The sequence below is a fragment of the Aphelocoma coerulescens genome, assembly GCF_041296385.1.
Source record: "Aphelocoma coerulescens isolate FSJ_1873_10779 chromosome Z unlocalized genomic scaffold, UR_Acoe_1.0 ChrZ, whole genome shotgun sequence".
NCBI classification, from domain to species: Eukaryota; Metazoa; Chordata; class Aves; order Passeriformes; family Corvidae; genus Aphelocoma; species Aphelocoma coerulescens.
In genome coordinates, this window is record NW_027184085.1 from 57,070,588 (window position 1) to 57,085,635 (window position 15,048).

The window sequence follows — 15,048 nt, forward strand, 5'->3', positions numbered from 1 at the left end:
AGCAGGGTTACAAAAGACACTAAAAGTAGAATTATTCACTTTACTTTTTTCCAATTTTTATAAGGCATTTTAGATTTGAAACCCTCCTGTCCTGTTGTGCATTCAAAGATATTCTTGGCAAACATTGCTAACATTTCTCTCCTGTTTTATCATTTTTCTTTATCCCCATACTCTTTGTTTAAATGTTGGAAATCAAATCATAAATACAAACATATAAAATGTATTTAAAACTTTATACCAAGAAAGGTGCTTTTGTTTAGCATCAATAAAAATATTCTGCCATCTGGATGCAAGCATTCATTAAGAATTCAGGTAAATTTCAGACTAGGCTTTGAAACAGTCACAATAGCTGCTGTGGGGAGTGGAAGGAAGGTGGTCTTTGTGGTTTGAGCCCTCAGAACCAGCATGCTGGATTGAGTATTTTTCTATTGTCACAAAACCACAGCAACTTATAATTTTTCCCAAAAAGTAAAAATGCTAACAGTATATTTTGAAACTATGGTGTTAACCATATAAACTATATATTAAATAAAGATGGACTGAGGAACAATGAAGAGAATAACAACACTCAAAGGTCTTGCTCTCAGACACAGCATAGGGCCACATCTGATCTCACAGTAGTTTATCCTGCTGTGACTGCATTGACTTCATTAAGCTTCATCCTTTATATAAATACAAATGAATACATAAATAGAAAGCAAAGATTGCACAGATTTTACAGTGAGGGAAGGGGGAGCAGGGGGGAGGGTGCAGAATCTGAATCGGGAAGCATCCAGCTACAGCTCCAGTTCTGTTTTTAAAGGCTGTTTGTTCACATTGTACTCCTTAGCAAGGAAGCTAATTTACATCATCATTGAAAAGCAGCAAAAACAGTGCAGTATTATCAAATATCAGGGAAATTTTGCCTCTCAAAGAAATAACATTTCAAACATGTAATTGAAACTCAATTTGACATAAATTAGGTCTTTATATTAGAAGCATTAAACCACACCAGCCCCTTGTATTAATTTCAACTCAAGCAGAGAACTCTCTTCTTTCCTGTGTTCTTTCCTAGAGTACTAGTCAGATGTCAGGATGTACCTGATGTACCACCAGGATTCACACTCCAGAGAGAGAATCATCACCACTCCTCTCACTCCAGCTTTTTTTCCAGCAAACTGCATTTGGGAAGAAGGAAAAATAGAAAAAAAAAAAAAAAAAATCAGACCACTTCAAAATATAATCAATTTTTTTGCTTGCAGAAAGATGCACAGTTTTGTGATCAGTGAAATAATCCATTTTAAAAATAAAAGAATGAAAAAAAAATTCTATAAGCTAGATTTTGTAAATGCCAGAGTCCCAGCACACCCACTGTACCTGTAGTTATATTTTACTCAGAAAACAAGCCACCGACTTGTAATTTGCTTCTGATGTAGCCTAAAAGCACTTTATAATATTAAAGCTTATTGATGCCTGTAAGACCCTCTTACCTACAGCTATTTCAAATGTAGCGAAATAATGCAACACTAATCACTAAGACTTTTATTCCATAATAGATGTTTTTCTCACTAAATCAATTCAAAGGCTAATTGGGGTGGAAGGTGACTATCTCTAGTGGTTATAAATACATTTGCATTGCTATCAATCTTTTACCCGGCTGATGTTTAACGAGGCTGAACCGGAGCCCAGCCCCGCTCGGCGCCGTGCCGCCGGTGCCAACGCGTAGCCAATGCTGCCATCCAGTGGCACATCCAGCGGGGGATGACAGGGATAAAAGATTCCTTTGCTCAGCTCCACCTTTGTCCTGCGGGTCCGAACGTCCGAGCAGCTCTTCCAGTCTGAAGGTAGTGCTGCCCAAGCTCCCTCTGGTCTGCTGGGCTCCCGAAACTCGACCTATCTACTGCAGCCAGAGGGGTAATAGAGCAGCAGACACCCCATGACAATTTAAACCAGACAAGCCTCGCCTCAAGGAAAATAAAGACCAGAAAAGGTTATTGATTCCTTCAGTGTGTCTTGGACCACAGCCTATGTCCATCTTACGTTCTGAGTCACTCAAAACATCTACAAGTACATTCCACCCTCCTGCCCAGCAAGAAGTCTCTTGTTACTTTTTAAAATAAACTTCATCACACACACAATCAAACAAAAAAAGAAAAAGGTAAACACTGCACTTTTATCAGGCACATAATTTAAGGTCTTATATAAACTCCATGAGTTCCAGGTGTCAAAGAAATATAGAAGCCCAGTTTACTTCAAAACAAACAACCCTGAACATGTCCGAAATATGTGATACGGTTTTCCTCAGAGAAACTTAAATAAACATTTTTGGATTGAAGAATGTTAAAAAAAACATTCTTAGAGCATTTGCCTAATGAGAAATATGGAGATATGTGACAGAAAGCATCTGGTTTTCTACCAGAGAAGTTATTGGAGGAAAGAGCTGTTTTATTTACTCAGCTTTCTGTGAAATAGTGAGATTATCTAAGTGAGCACAGCAGTGCTTTTTCTGAGCATCATTTCTGTGTGGACAGCTTGCAGTGAAGTGTATCTTCCCCTTTCAAGACAGGATGGTCTAAATCAAGTATTTTGCATGCACCTGCAGATTTTACCCATCACCAGCCAGACTGTTACAAGCATTATCCACAGCAGGATCATACATAGTCAATGGCAAACATATAATAAGCAAGCAGCCAATACAACATTTATGAAGCTACATTATTACTAGGTGCTCTCTAGAGTTTTACAACCAGAAACTTGAAGAAGCCAGTTTGTTAGCAGACCAGGTTAAGTAAAGCCAGCTATTATGATTGCAGTATTTTGCTTTCATGTGTCTAATGTTGTAGTAAACAGTTCATAAACTTCTAAGTTATGATATTAAGGCAGTAGGCAAAAACCTTCTATTCTGTTATTACTGAGATTTTGTACATAGTGTCAGAACACAGTATTTCCTCTGAAATATTAATGCTGCAGCATGGTACTTTACTGCAAGTAAAGACAAGACAAGCCTTTGCATCAATGAATACACAGGCTAAAATGAGTACAGAAATAGAAGTGGAAGCCTAAGGGAAAATAGCATCACAAAGTGAACAAAATAAAGTGAGAATTAACTACAAACACATATGCATACGGGTAGTTAATAGCACTTTCTCTAGCTACAGTGCAAATTTACATTGCTGTTTAAAAGGAAATACAGGGCATACTTGTTAGATGATAAAAAACAGATTTTAAAAGCTTTCTCAAGACTTAAATCAAGAATACACATTGGGGGAAAAATGGTCCAGAATAAAAGTTCTATTTAGAAAGCCTGTGGCTAAACAGTGAATGAACATTACAAAGAAAATCAAACTCCCTGCAAATGTGGTGCATATGTTGTAGCATTAGTATTTCTTCTCTAATGTGTTCAGAGATCACAACTGATGTCACAGTGACATTTTTAATTTTTGCCTTAAGGACTTTTAAACAGAGATGCATATAATTAGAAAGCAACTGAACAGACTACATGTTCTCATTTATTGGCTGCTCAGAAATTGAGACCTTCACTGATTACTGAAAGTTCCAAAACATGACAATTTGAGACAAATCTATCTGGTTTCCACAGTGAAAGCAGAAATGAAAAATTAGAAACTATGTGCAGACAAAATATGCCAGATGTCAAAACAAGCATTCCAAGTAGGACAAGGATAGTAATTGTCCATTTCAGACTATCTTCCTTGACACCATGAAATACTGCATTGCATTCTGAACAGCAATTAAAACTACCAACAACAACCAACAAAATACACACATAAACCACAAAACCAAAACAACAACAACAAAAAAACCCACAAAGCCTAGAACATAAAACAAACATTAAAAAGTATTCAGAATTATATATCAGGACAAGTTAATGTGCCAGGGTGATCAAGACTACAGTCAAAACCTGCTAATTCAACTAATGTTGAAGCTGTTTCTGAATTTCCTTACCACTGCCATGCCACAACAATAGAGGGAGATGTGTGAAATCAGCCCCTTGGACTGTGACCAGCTAAAGTTGACATTGTGACAGTCTAAGGTAAGTTTCAAAAAATCCTAGTAATATCATCACCCTGACAAGCAGAGAGAGATGTTTCACAGCCAACAAAACTATCCCAGTTAAGGGGTAGCATTTTATGAACTTGCATTTCTGATTATCAGCCTCTAAAGTTCTACAATTATTGCACAGAATTATCAGTTATTTCCTACATTTATTTCCATATCATTCATTCCTACATGTGCTAGTGCATATTTTCAGAAGTTAAAAAAAAAACAAAAAAACCCCAACAAATCGACAAAAAAAAATCCCAACCAAAAACACAAACACCACCACCACCAAAAAAAAAAAAATCCTAACCTATAAAAAGTCCAAACAAAATAAACAACTCCAACAAACCAAAACTGAGTTTTGGATAAGCTCTGTTTGAGAGCTTATCCAAACATTTCTATATGTTGAACTCATGTAGAAAGATTAACAGCAAGACTTTCCATTCACCTAGTGTCTAAAAGAGGTACATGCCAATTCACAAAGCAATCAGGCAACTTAAAGAAAAAATAAAATTCAGTGAGGTTATTAAACTGATAAATACTGCTTGTGACTGTCAATATTCCTGAACTATGTATTGCTGAGAAAGTTTAATTACGGGGAGAAGTATTAGTATAATCTTTTCTCACACTCTTTCTTAGGTATCTGATGGTGAACACTGATAGAAACAGACTACTCTGTTCAATACACATTCAGTCTGCTGCAACGTGGCTGTTCTTGCAGTGTGACCTGTTCTCACCCTTACTATGAATTATGCATATTTGGAAACACAACATTTGAAAAAATCACAAAATTTCACTAGAAATGTCCTTGCAATCACTTGCCTGTTCTGAGACTACATGTGGTTTCTTATAAGCTATCTTAGTTTAAGTACATTTCATTAAAAGATTCACAGCTGTTGATCCAGACAACCTTGTATCTCCACATGACACACAGACTAGAAGTGATCTGCTGAGTTTCTGCGCAAACTGGTTTTGCACCTTTAGCTCTGCACCTTCGCTCACAGGCTGTGATGTCTCACGGCCACAATGCTCCTACACTACTGTGATTGCTGAAGGAAAGGTACAAACAGGCACAGTGTCAGTGATGTCCATACGATAATATTTTACCTCTGCTAAAAGGGAATGTTTGAATTTAAATCACTAAAACACTTCAACAGCTAAGTTCAGTGCATGAGTATTCTAAAGTTAGAAATTGTGACGACTGACTATTTAACTATGCATTTTCTTTGTTTGTTTGTTTTGATCTAAGAGCAGCATTTCATATTTTAAAAAAGGTAGTTTTTTCTTGCATGGTAAGATCATCCACATAGAAGCAGATGCCGTTTTTCTGATGAATCAGATCCTAATTCATATCACATTTATCCAGCAGAAATGCCCTAGTTTTGTTGTGCTATGCTACTGTATATTAAAACAAAATTTTAATCTTTTCAGTACAACAGATTTCCTTAAAAGACTCTCATAGGCAGGTTTGATCTTTATATTACGAATTTCATTTCATTGTAAGATCTTACATTTATATTACTACTTAACATGAACTCTCACTGAAATGTGACCTGAGAATTTATATCTGTATTTATTCATGCTAAGCTTTCTGCTTGACAACTACTGAAAGTGTAGTATACTCATTGCAGAAATACTTCCTGCTATTTTCAACAATGAAGGTCATACCAAGCTTCACATGAAAGGAAATGTAACGTTTCACATTTTTCAGTTGCGGCACACCTTTAAAATTCCTTATAATCATCTATAGTGGAGTGTTTCTGCAAATTGCTTTTTTTCCCTAACTCCATTTTCTCTCTTTTAGGTCAGGAAAATAGTTTATGTATATGGCACAGACAGGGGAAAAATAAACAAACATGCAGACTCAAAACCTACTGAGCAATACAATTAAAACCAAACAAACCAGACCAAACCACTGAGGCTCAGGCCTGTCTGTGCCTGAGTTTCATTCATGTATTCTTACCCATTAGCAAAATCTTACATTTTTGGATTACACAAAGAAAGGATCCCAAAGAGATCTATAAGCTGTTGAGCTTCGTGATCATATTTAAGAATAACTGCACAGCTCTAGTTCCACAATGAAAGATGTGGTGGGTTTTTAATTCAGTTTTATCTGCACACTAGTGCCTCAGTTCCTACAGCTGTCATCAGTACACACCAACCATAGGTACTCTGCTAATTTCTGCATTACACATTTGTACATTACACTTCCAAAGTTATTGAAAGCTTAGAACAATAGATATTGCTGCCATGGAAAGACAGATTCTGAAAATTTGAGTGCATTTTTCTAGTTAAAAACATTGGTTGCTTTTCCTTTCTGTATTTTGAAATATGCAGATATCATTTGTGCTCTGTAAGTATGTTTCCAATGCTCTATTGTATAGAAAATACTCTATGATTTAAAACAATAACATCAACAATTTGTACATCAAAATGTATTTATAAGATAGTTCTTAAATAAAAAATCTACCGTTTTGGTAAACTAGTTACATGAAACACCGATTGAACATTCCTAGGACGCCTACATTTACAACAGTTTAACATACTTAACACAAGATCAGTAGTTGGGTTGGGGGTTTTTGTGTGCATGTTGTTTGCTTGCCTTTTTTTATTTTTTTAAGCTACAAATTTTAGCTACAAAATGGAGCATTTTCTGAAGCAGTTACTCAATTCCTTGTGGCATTTCTCAGTAAAGCATATTTTATTTGAAAATAATGGTTTCGGTTCCAAAGCACATATAATAAGAACTTTCAAATGTTCACTCTAAGTGGCAGCATCGCAGCACAACTGAAATTATAGTATTTTAGCACCCGTAGCAGGAAATCTGTTAAAAAAAAAAAATTAAACACTATTCAAAAACGAATTCAGCTGCAATATGAGTTTTGTGTCTGCACAAGTGGTACAAAATGTACTTTCAATTCCCATCCTTCCCATCTTCCCAAGGCTCAGCTTCACTGCCAAATTCTCTCCCTCCTCCACCCTGCAGTGCAGGGGGACGGGGAATGGGGGCTATGGTCAGTTCATCACACAGTTGTCTCTGCCACTCTTCCTCCAAAGGGGGAGGACTGATCACATGCTTTCCCTGATCCATTGCAGGAATCCCTTCCAAGGGTGACAGTTCTCCATGAACTTTCCCAATATGAGCGCTTCCCCAGGCTGCAGTTCATCATGAACTGCTCCACTGTGGGTCCTCCACAGGGTCACAAATCCTGCCAGCAAGCCTGCTACAGTGTGGGCTCCTCTCATCATGGGGCCACAGGTCCTGCTCCAGTGTGGCCTTCTCACAGGGTCAAAGCCTCCTTTGGGCACCCACCAACTCCAGTGTGGGGTCTTCCCCAGGCTGCAGCTGGATCTCTGCTCCACCATGGACCTCCATGGACTGCAGGGGAACATCCTGCCTCATCATGGTCTGCACCAGGGGTTGCAGGGGAATCCCAGCCCCAGCACCTGGAGCAGCTTCTCCCCCTCCTTCTCCTCTGACATTAGTGTCTGAAGAGCTGTTTCTACCACATATTCTCACTCCGTTCTTCCCTGGCTGCAATTGCTCCTGTACAGATCTTCCCCCTCTTCAATTTGTTGTCCCAGAAGCACTACCACTGTCACTGATCGGCCCAGCCTCGGTCAGCAGTGGATCTGTCCTGGAGCTGGCTGGCACTGGCTCTGTTGGACATGGGGGAAGCTTCTGGCAGCTTCTAACAGAAACCACCCCCACTGCCCCCCTGCTACTGAAACTTTGCAATACAACCCAAATACGGTAGTGTTGCTGTTTGGATTTTAGCCTCAGCCTTGAACTTTCAGCAGGCAGAGATAATTTCCATCAGCAGGACGCAGCCTCCTCATAGTTTTCAGAAAAAAAAAGCCCTTCCTGTATTTAGGGGCCCAGAACTGGACACAGGACTTGAGGTGTGGCCTCACCAGTGCCCTCTATAGGGTGACTATCCTGGCTGGGACTATCCCTCCTCCTACTGGCCACACCATTTTTGATACAGGCCAGGATGCCTTCTTCTGGGCACAGCCTGGCTCGTGTTCAGCCGCTGTCAACCAGCACCCTCAGGTCCTTTTCTGTTGAGCACCTTTCCAGCCTCTCTTCCCCAAGCCTGTAGCTCTTCCCAGGGTTATTGTAAAGGCAGGATTCAGCACTCAGCCTGGAGGTTCATCATTAAATTAATCTCAGTCCATTGACCCAGCCTGTCTAGGTCTCTCTGCAGGACCTTCCTACTCTCCTGCAGATCAACATTCCTGACCAACGTAGTGTCATCTGTAAACTTACTGAGGCTACACTCAATGCCATCGTCCAGATCATGGATAAGACCAGCTGCCAGCTGGATGTAACCCACCTCCACTCTCTGGGCCCAGCCACACAGCCAGTTTTTTACTCAGTGAGAAGAGCACCAATCCAATCCATGAGCAGCCATTTTCTCCAGCAGAATTCTGCGGGAAATGGTGTCAAAGGCTTCACTAAAGCCCAGGCAAACAACATCCAGTCTTTCCCTCATCTACTAAGTAGGTTACCTTTGTCAAAGACCATGTGGTCTTAACAGGACTTGCCTTTTATAAACCTGTGTTGGCTGGGCCCAATCCCCTGATCGTCCTGCATGTGAGTGCCATGTGATGACAATCAAGACAATTTGCTCCATGACCTTCCCCAACACTGAGGCCAGGCTGACAGGCCTGTTGGTTTTCTGGATCTTCCTTCCAGCCTTCTTGTAGATGGGTATCATGTTTACTTGTATTGGCTCTAGCTGGGATAGGTTCTTTTCCTGACAGCAGCTCTCACCTTTGCTGTGCATCGGTGACTGGTAAAGTGCTGATAACAGTGGTGCTTTGGCTACTTCTGAGCAGCCCTGCCCCAGCATCAGCACCGTCTCCCCAACATTCTGCACCCCCACCACCAGCAGGCTGGGGCTGGGCAAACGTGGGGAGGGGACATGAACAGGACAACTGACCCAAACTGACCAAAGGAATATTCCATACTATATGACATCTGCTCTGATATAAAGCTAAAAGGCCACAGTCTGTCTGCCAGAAGTCCAAGGTGGCAGTTCTGCTAATCCGCCTCCTCACTTCTCTGAGAACCAAAACCTCCTTCATTTTGTAATCTCTGTACCCAAGACAGACTTCAACTACCACATCACCCAGCAGTCCTTATTTATACGTAAACAAGTTCAGTGGGGTACCTGGACCCAAACACCCCTGAAAGCCAAAAACCTGCTCTTCCATAATCCTGGATAGTATCTCTGCAGACATTTTTTTCAGAGTGCCAAATATCTTAAACATAACAATTTCATAATCAACTGTGACCAAGACAGCTACCTTCACCCATGAGACCATCTTTAGTTGCAAACAACAGACCTAGGAATGCACCTTTATCAAAAGCTACCTTCTATGTACTGCAGGACCTTGATAAGCTTTTGGAGTGTGCCCATGCAAACTTCCTGAATGACAGCAAAGACAAGTTCAACATCCAGCACCTGGCCCAGGGCAATCCCCAGTCCAAGTACAGACTGGTGGATGAACAGTCTGAGGCCAGAGGAGAAGGACTTGGGAGAAACTGGTGAATGAAAGATTACACATGACCCAGCCATGTGCACTCACAGCCCAGAAAGCCAAACATGTCCTGGGCTGCATCCAAAGCAGCGTGGGCAGCAGGGTGAGGGAGAGAATTCTGCCCCTCTGCTCTGTGCTGGTGAGATCCCACTGCAATGCTGTGTCCAGCTCTGGGGTCCCCAGCATGAGAAACATTTGCAACCTGTTAGAGAAGGTCCAGAGAAGGCAACAAAAATGATGAGAGGATGAGAACACCCCTCCTATGAGGAAAGGCTGAGTATTGGGGTAGTTCAGCCTGGAGAAAAGATGATTCTGACAATACCTTATTGTGGGCTTTCAATACTTGCAGAGTAAAACACGGAGACTTTTTACCAAGGCCTGTGACAGAAGAAGAAATTACAGATTCAACTGAAAGAGGGTAGCTTTAAATTGAATGTAAGGAAGACCTTTTTTCTATGGGGGTGGTGAAACAGGCAACTGGAGAAAGTTGCCTGAAGAAGTTGTGGATGCCCCATCCTTGGCAACATTCAAAGTCAGGATGGATGGGGGCTTTGAGCAAACTGATCTAGGGAAAGATTTCCACACTCATGCCAGGAGGGGGGGAGTGGTGTTTTGTGTTTGGACTAGATATTATTTAAGGGTCTCTTCTAAATCCAAAACATGTTCTTTTTATCCATTTCCTAGACCTCTTCAGGTCTTATTCTAGGCGGCACAGATGGCATAGACTTTAATCCATTAGTAGATTTCAAATGTGCGCATTGAGGTCTCCTCTCTCCATTGCTGTTATCAGGTCTATTAAAACGTGTAACAGTAACACCTCTTAACTAAGCAAACACAAATGTAAGTCAAGATAGCATTATGAGAATCATGCCTTCAAATTCCTTGCCATCCAAAACAACTAAATTTGTTCAGCACATCCTAAAACATTTCATCTAAGACTGTAGGAAAGGGGGGAAAACAACAAATTTTAAAAAACTATCTTTTATTTTTTTTTCTTACATTTAAACAGGGATGTATGTCAGTTTTAGACATCCAGCCATTGTTTACTTCATTACTTTAGACAGGAAGAAAAAGTATATAAATGCAAATCATATTGGCATACCTACATTAGTGCTGACTGCTTTACTAGAAGAAAACCTTCTTCCACATTAAAATCAAGCACTTGAAAAAAAATGCTGAAAAGCAAGTGCCTAGATACTGGTCATTTCAGCAAATAAACAGCTTTTATATATTCAACCATTTTAAGTCCATAATATTCACACTGTCTTGTTATGGAGTTCAGATCATACAAACACTGTAGAGATCAAAAACCTCCAGGAATAAAACTCATCAGGTTTGTGAGAAATACATATACCACATGTACAAGCAACAAATCTGGTAAAGTACTACAAAGAAGGATGTGTTTTCATAAGAGAATAGACAAGTGACCTACTTCTCAGCTCAAACAAAAACAAAGAAGTAACTTCATGACTTTGAAATAATCAGTAACACACTCTGGTGGAGTGGAAACTTACAACCTGTTATACAGCATGTTTTTGTAGGCCAAGTTCAGGTTTTCTAAAACAAAAACTTAAGATTGTGAACAGTAATAATGACAAAAATCAAAGTATACATATGAGCACATAATCCAAATAATAAAATACACTTTTGGCCCTTAATGAAAAATAAATTACAAAATACAATTAAAATCCTTGTAAATGCAATGATTAATTCAAAGATGTATCTTTGCTTTCATACACATTTTAAATGCAACCACAAAACAGATTAAAAATAAATAAGTATGCCAAAAGACATCTGTGGATAGAAAAAAAAAATGCTACTTAGCTCTAGAAGAATTATAAAAAAACAGATAATCTGTGTTTTGGTCAATAAATCTGTCTAGTCACTTCCATCTTCCACAGTCCTTCTTCAATACCTGGCAGTCAAACATGACAAAACCACAATTATGGCTTTAAAAGAAGCATGTATTTTCTGAAGAAGAAAATATGAAATGGGCTGTCTTGCCTACAGAACTGTTGCTTTGTTCATATTGCAAGCACCTCATTGTACTGTAGAGAAGCACCTGACACATTCTTGCCATCCTATGATAATAGTACACTGCAAGAAAAGAAAATTCCAGGAAAAAAAATTAAGGAAATTTTGGATGCTCTGGGCCAGTATTCAGTGAAGGGAGAAGTCTAATGCACTTCCACTGCATTTGTTTTCTAAACTAAAGAGCAAAATAATTAACTAATAGACCTCTAACTTTACATGGCACGTCCATATTTTCAAGTTAAAGATGCTGTCAATCATCAATTACCTTAGTGAACATACAGGCTTTAATATTTATTCCACTTTAACCAGATTCAATATTTGCTCTGTAGAACTTTTCTGAAGGTAATTCAATCTTGTTACCATTACGAGAAGTCAAATTATACACACATTTGTATTCTTTGCACAAACACTCTTATAATTTCTACTGTACTGCAATTTTCATTGTAGGCAAAATAAAAGCAGGTTTTCAAACCAAGAGGATACTGGAAATACTTTCCATTCATTAGTAGCACCAGCGTTTTGACAACTGTCAACAGTTAAACTAGCCTCCACCATATCACTAGACAGTGACAATTTGAGTACAGTAACAATTTGACTAACCAGTAATACTGAGGCAAAAGAAGAAAAACAACACAAGTGTCATAAAATAAATCTTAGGATTTTATTATTTTGCAATATGGTTGTGTACCTGTATTTTTCTTCAGCATTTTTGAAGAAAATTTCTTTAGATACACTGCTACAAATCCAAGTAACTGATTTATGACATCCGTCTTCATCTAAGACACTGTTACTACTTCCTAGGAAAGAAGAAATACTTCTCAAGTTCAGTTTTGCTCAAGATACTGTTCATTTCTATCATTTCATTGGTCCATATGTTGATGGTCAAAGAAGCACTACTGTTTGACAATACCTTAAAGCTTTCAGAACAGATGAATTAAAAAAAACAAAAGATGGATGCAGAAGAACCAAATCAAAGCACAGAGGCATGATATTGTTTCTGAGGGAGTCCTTGGAAAATCGTGTTTATTACGGAGGTTTTTGCTTTGGGTTTTGTTGTTGGGTTTTTTTAAGATCACAAGACAACAGTTGAACAAATAAGCATTTTCCCATGTTCTGTTTGGTTCTAGTCATTTGTTGCGCTGAATGGTTTTCCTTTTCCTCCGCTTGAATAAGCAGCAGCACCTGCAAATGTGACATGAATTACATATGACATAAAAAGAAACTACAAAACTAAACTGTTTACTGTATGTCTCCTTTGAAGTATGTAGCTCAGGTATACCCAGCACCACAAGGAACACACTAAGCTCTATTGCAGGCAATTGATTTATTAGATAAAGAAACTGAAGTAGAGATATATTTGACACATTTCACCTTTTTTTGGAAAAAGGTATCAAACTAAAAAAGCTTACAATACAAGTAGCTATTAAGTTTAGAGTATCATTAAGAGTATCAAAACCACAGGTAGTACAGGCTGACTTACAAAAGCAATTTTAAGAATAAAGAATATTCCATTACCTGAGTACTCATTCATATTAACTGGCAATATGCCAAATAGAAACTTGTGCTTATGATTGTGTCACCTAAACTGTGCACTTAAGACACTATTGTTGCTAAGACAAGAAAACAATTTGAGCTTCCTTTGTCAACCAGAACTTGGAAAAACTTTCTGCAAGGTTATTCCACAAGATATTTTAGAAGAAAATGTCCATGAACAATATAATTAATGTTCTGATTCAGTGCTGTGATAATACTACTACAGTGAAAAATCACAGCTTAAGAATAAAGAACACTGATATTCTCTCTTTCGCCTTACTGCATACTACATGAATGAAACTGAAACTGGCAAATACTGTGAATTTAACTTAGCAAATAGAGACAATCTGAAAGTACATGAAAGCACACTACAAAATGAAAAAAGAGCTGGATGGAGTTAGATATAGATAATACAGAGGAGGACTGCAGAAGTCCAGAAAGTACTTTGGAAAATAAACTAAATAGGAAAGCAACAAATAACACCAAAAAAATTTAATTCATTTAAATTGTACTGTTGGGTTTATTTTAAGCAACTGCCAGGTCCTGAACACCACCTTTAAAAATAAAGCTTCACAGTAAAGTGTTCACAGTGTGTGTGATCAAAACTGAACATGCAAGCTGTCTACTTTAATAGAGCTTGCCCCATGGAGTTCTGTGGTTTGGTTACTGCATTCTCACCTGCAGTGCTATACACTGAACAGTCTTAAACTATGAAGTACAACAGTAATGAAAATATAAATGTACTGGATCAATAGCCTTGATCAGTAAATCCTTAAGTTCACCAAGTATTTTATATCACTAAAATTCAGAAGGAATCCAGATGATTTAGTTTGGAATATGGGAAATGGGGAAAGAATTTAAAACTCAGGGAGGATAAGGGGCTAAAAATAAGGTTCTACAGGGGGTGAGAACAACATCCAAAGTAAGGGGAGACAGAAGTTACCTTCTCAAAATATCCAAGGCACTCTGTCGCTCAGTCACTGAAAAAGTAGCAGTGGGCAGAGGCAGACCAGAACTGCTCTGAGAGTTACATAACTTTCAGTAGAAAAAAACATTGGTTATTGATGAAGAGGAAGCCCAGAATTAAAATTCAGTAGGGGAAAACTACATAGGTAAGTATTTTTACAGCTAGCAGAAGTATCATACTGTATACTAAATTAAAAGTACTTTTTAAAGAAGAGACATAATTGGTTTTAAAGGGTAGTAGCCACTGACTGTAACTGAAATTCCCCTGTAACTACTAACCCTTTTTTTTTTTAGCATTTGCCTAGAATCACTAATATCCATTATCACTTAAGCTTTGAATTTCCTTGTAGTTGTATGAACTCCAATTTAGTTTTATTCTTCTTTCACCCCAAGTATTTTATGCACATATATGCCACATATCAAAGCAAAGGATTTTACAGTGCTCCTCCCTTTCAACATGAATTATCCTATAATCCTGTAGATGAGGAAATCCTACCCTCAACTGTGATGGTAAATCACTCATACACTTGTTTGAGATTAGCAGGCCTTAGGTAAAGCCCACAGAAAAATTTTGTCTTGATTCATAACATTAGCATATACAGAACGCTGGTTACATAAGTAACTGTAGGAAGATGGAAGTACAGCAGACAGTTAATTTATATTCTAGAACAGATATCTAGAATTTTAACTCTTCACTCTTTAAATAAATTTTAAATGGAGAACAACCCAAGTAGATCAGACTTCTTAAATGCTTAGGACTACTTGGATCATCCACAATTCAAGGACACTTTAGGTTTTCTTGCTTTCCTTATCAGAAAATTTTAACTCATCCTTGCTGCAAATATCATACTGTCCTTTATTCCTTCTGCATAGCCTATTTAGTTTGCTATTTCACTGTCAATCAGAGAAAAAGGCACTATGCAATGGTGA

At 38.4% G+C, this 15,048-nt stretch overlaps 1 protein-coding gene across 8 annotated transcripts in view; it reads right to left on the bottom strand.

The window, feature by feature from the left end:
• Nucleotides 1–12,469: 12,469 nt before the first annotated feature.
• The window catches only part of CSNK1G3 (casein kinase 1 gamma 3), an 81,019-nt gene continuing 78,440 nt past the window's right edge, over nucleotides 12,470–15,048 (bottom strand). For 6 of the 8 annotated variants that reach the window (XM_069001234.1, XM_069001235.1, XM_069001236.1 and 3 more), the window contains 2 exons: nucleotides 14,096–14,187; nucleotides 12,470–12,801 (listed from right to left, as the gene is read on the bottom strand). In XM_069001234.1, coding sequence (XP_068857335.1) covers nucleotides 14,130–14,187 — 58 coding nt within the window. In that variant the 3' untranslated portion in view covers nucleotides 12,470–12,801; nucleotides 14,096–14,129. The remainder of the gene's footprint in view (nucleotides 12,802–14,095; nucleotides 14,188–15,048) is intronic. The other 2 variants (XM_069001237.1, XM_069001239.1) reach the window with 1 other exon arrangement.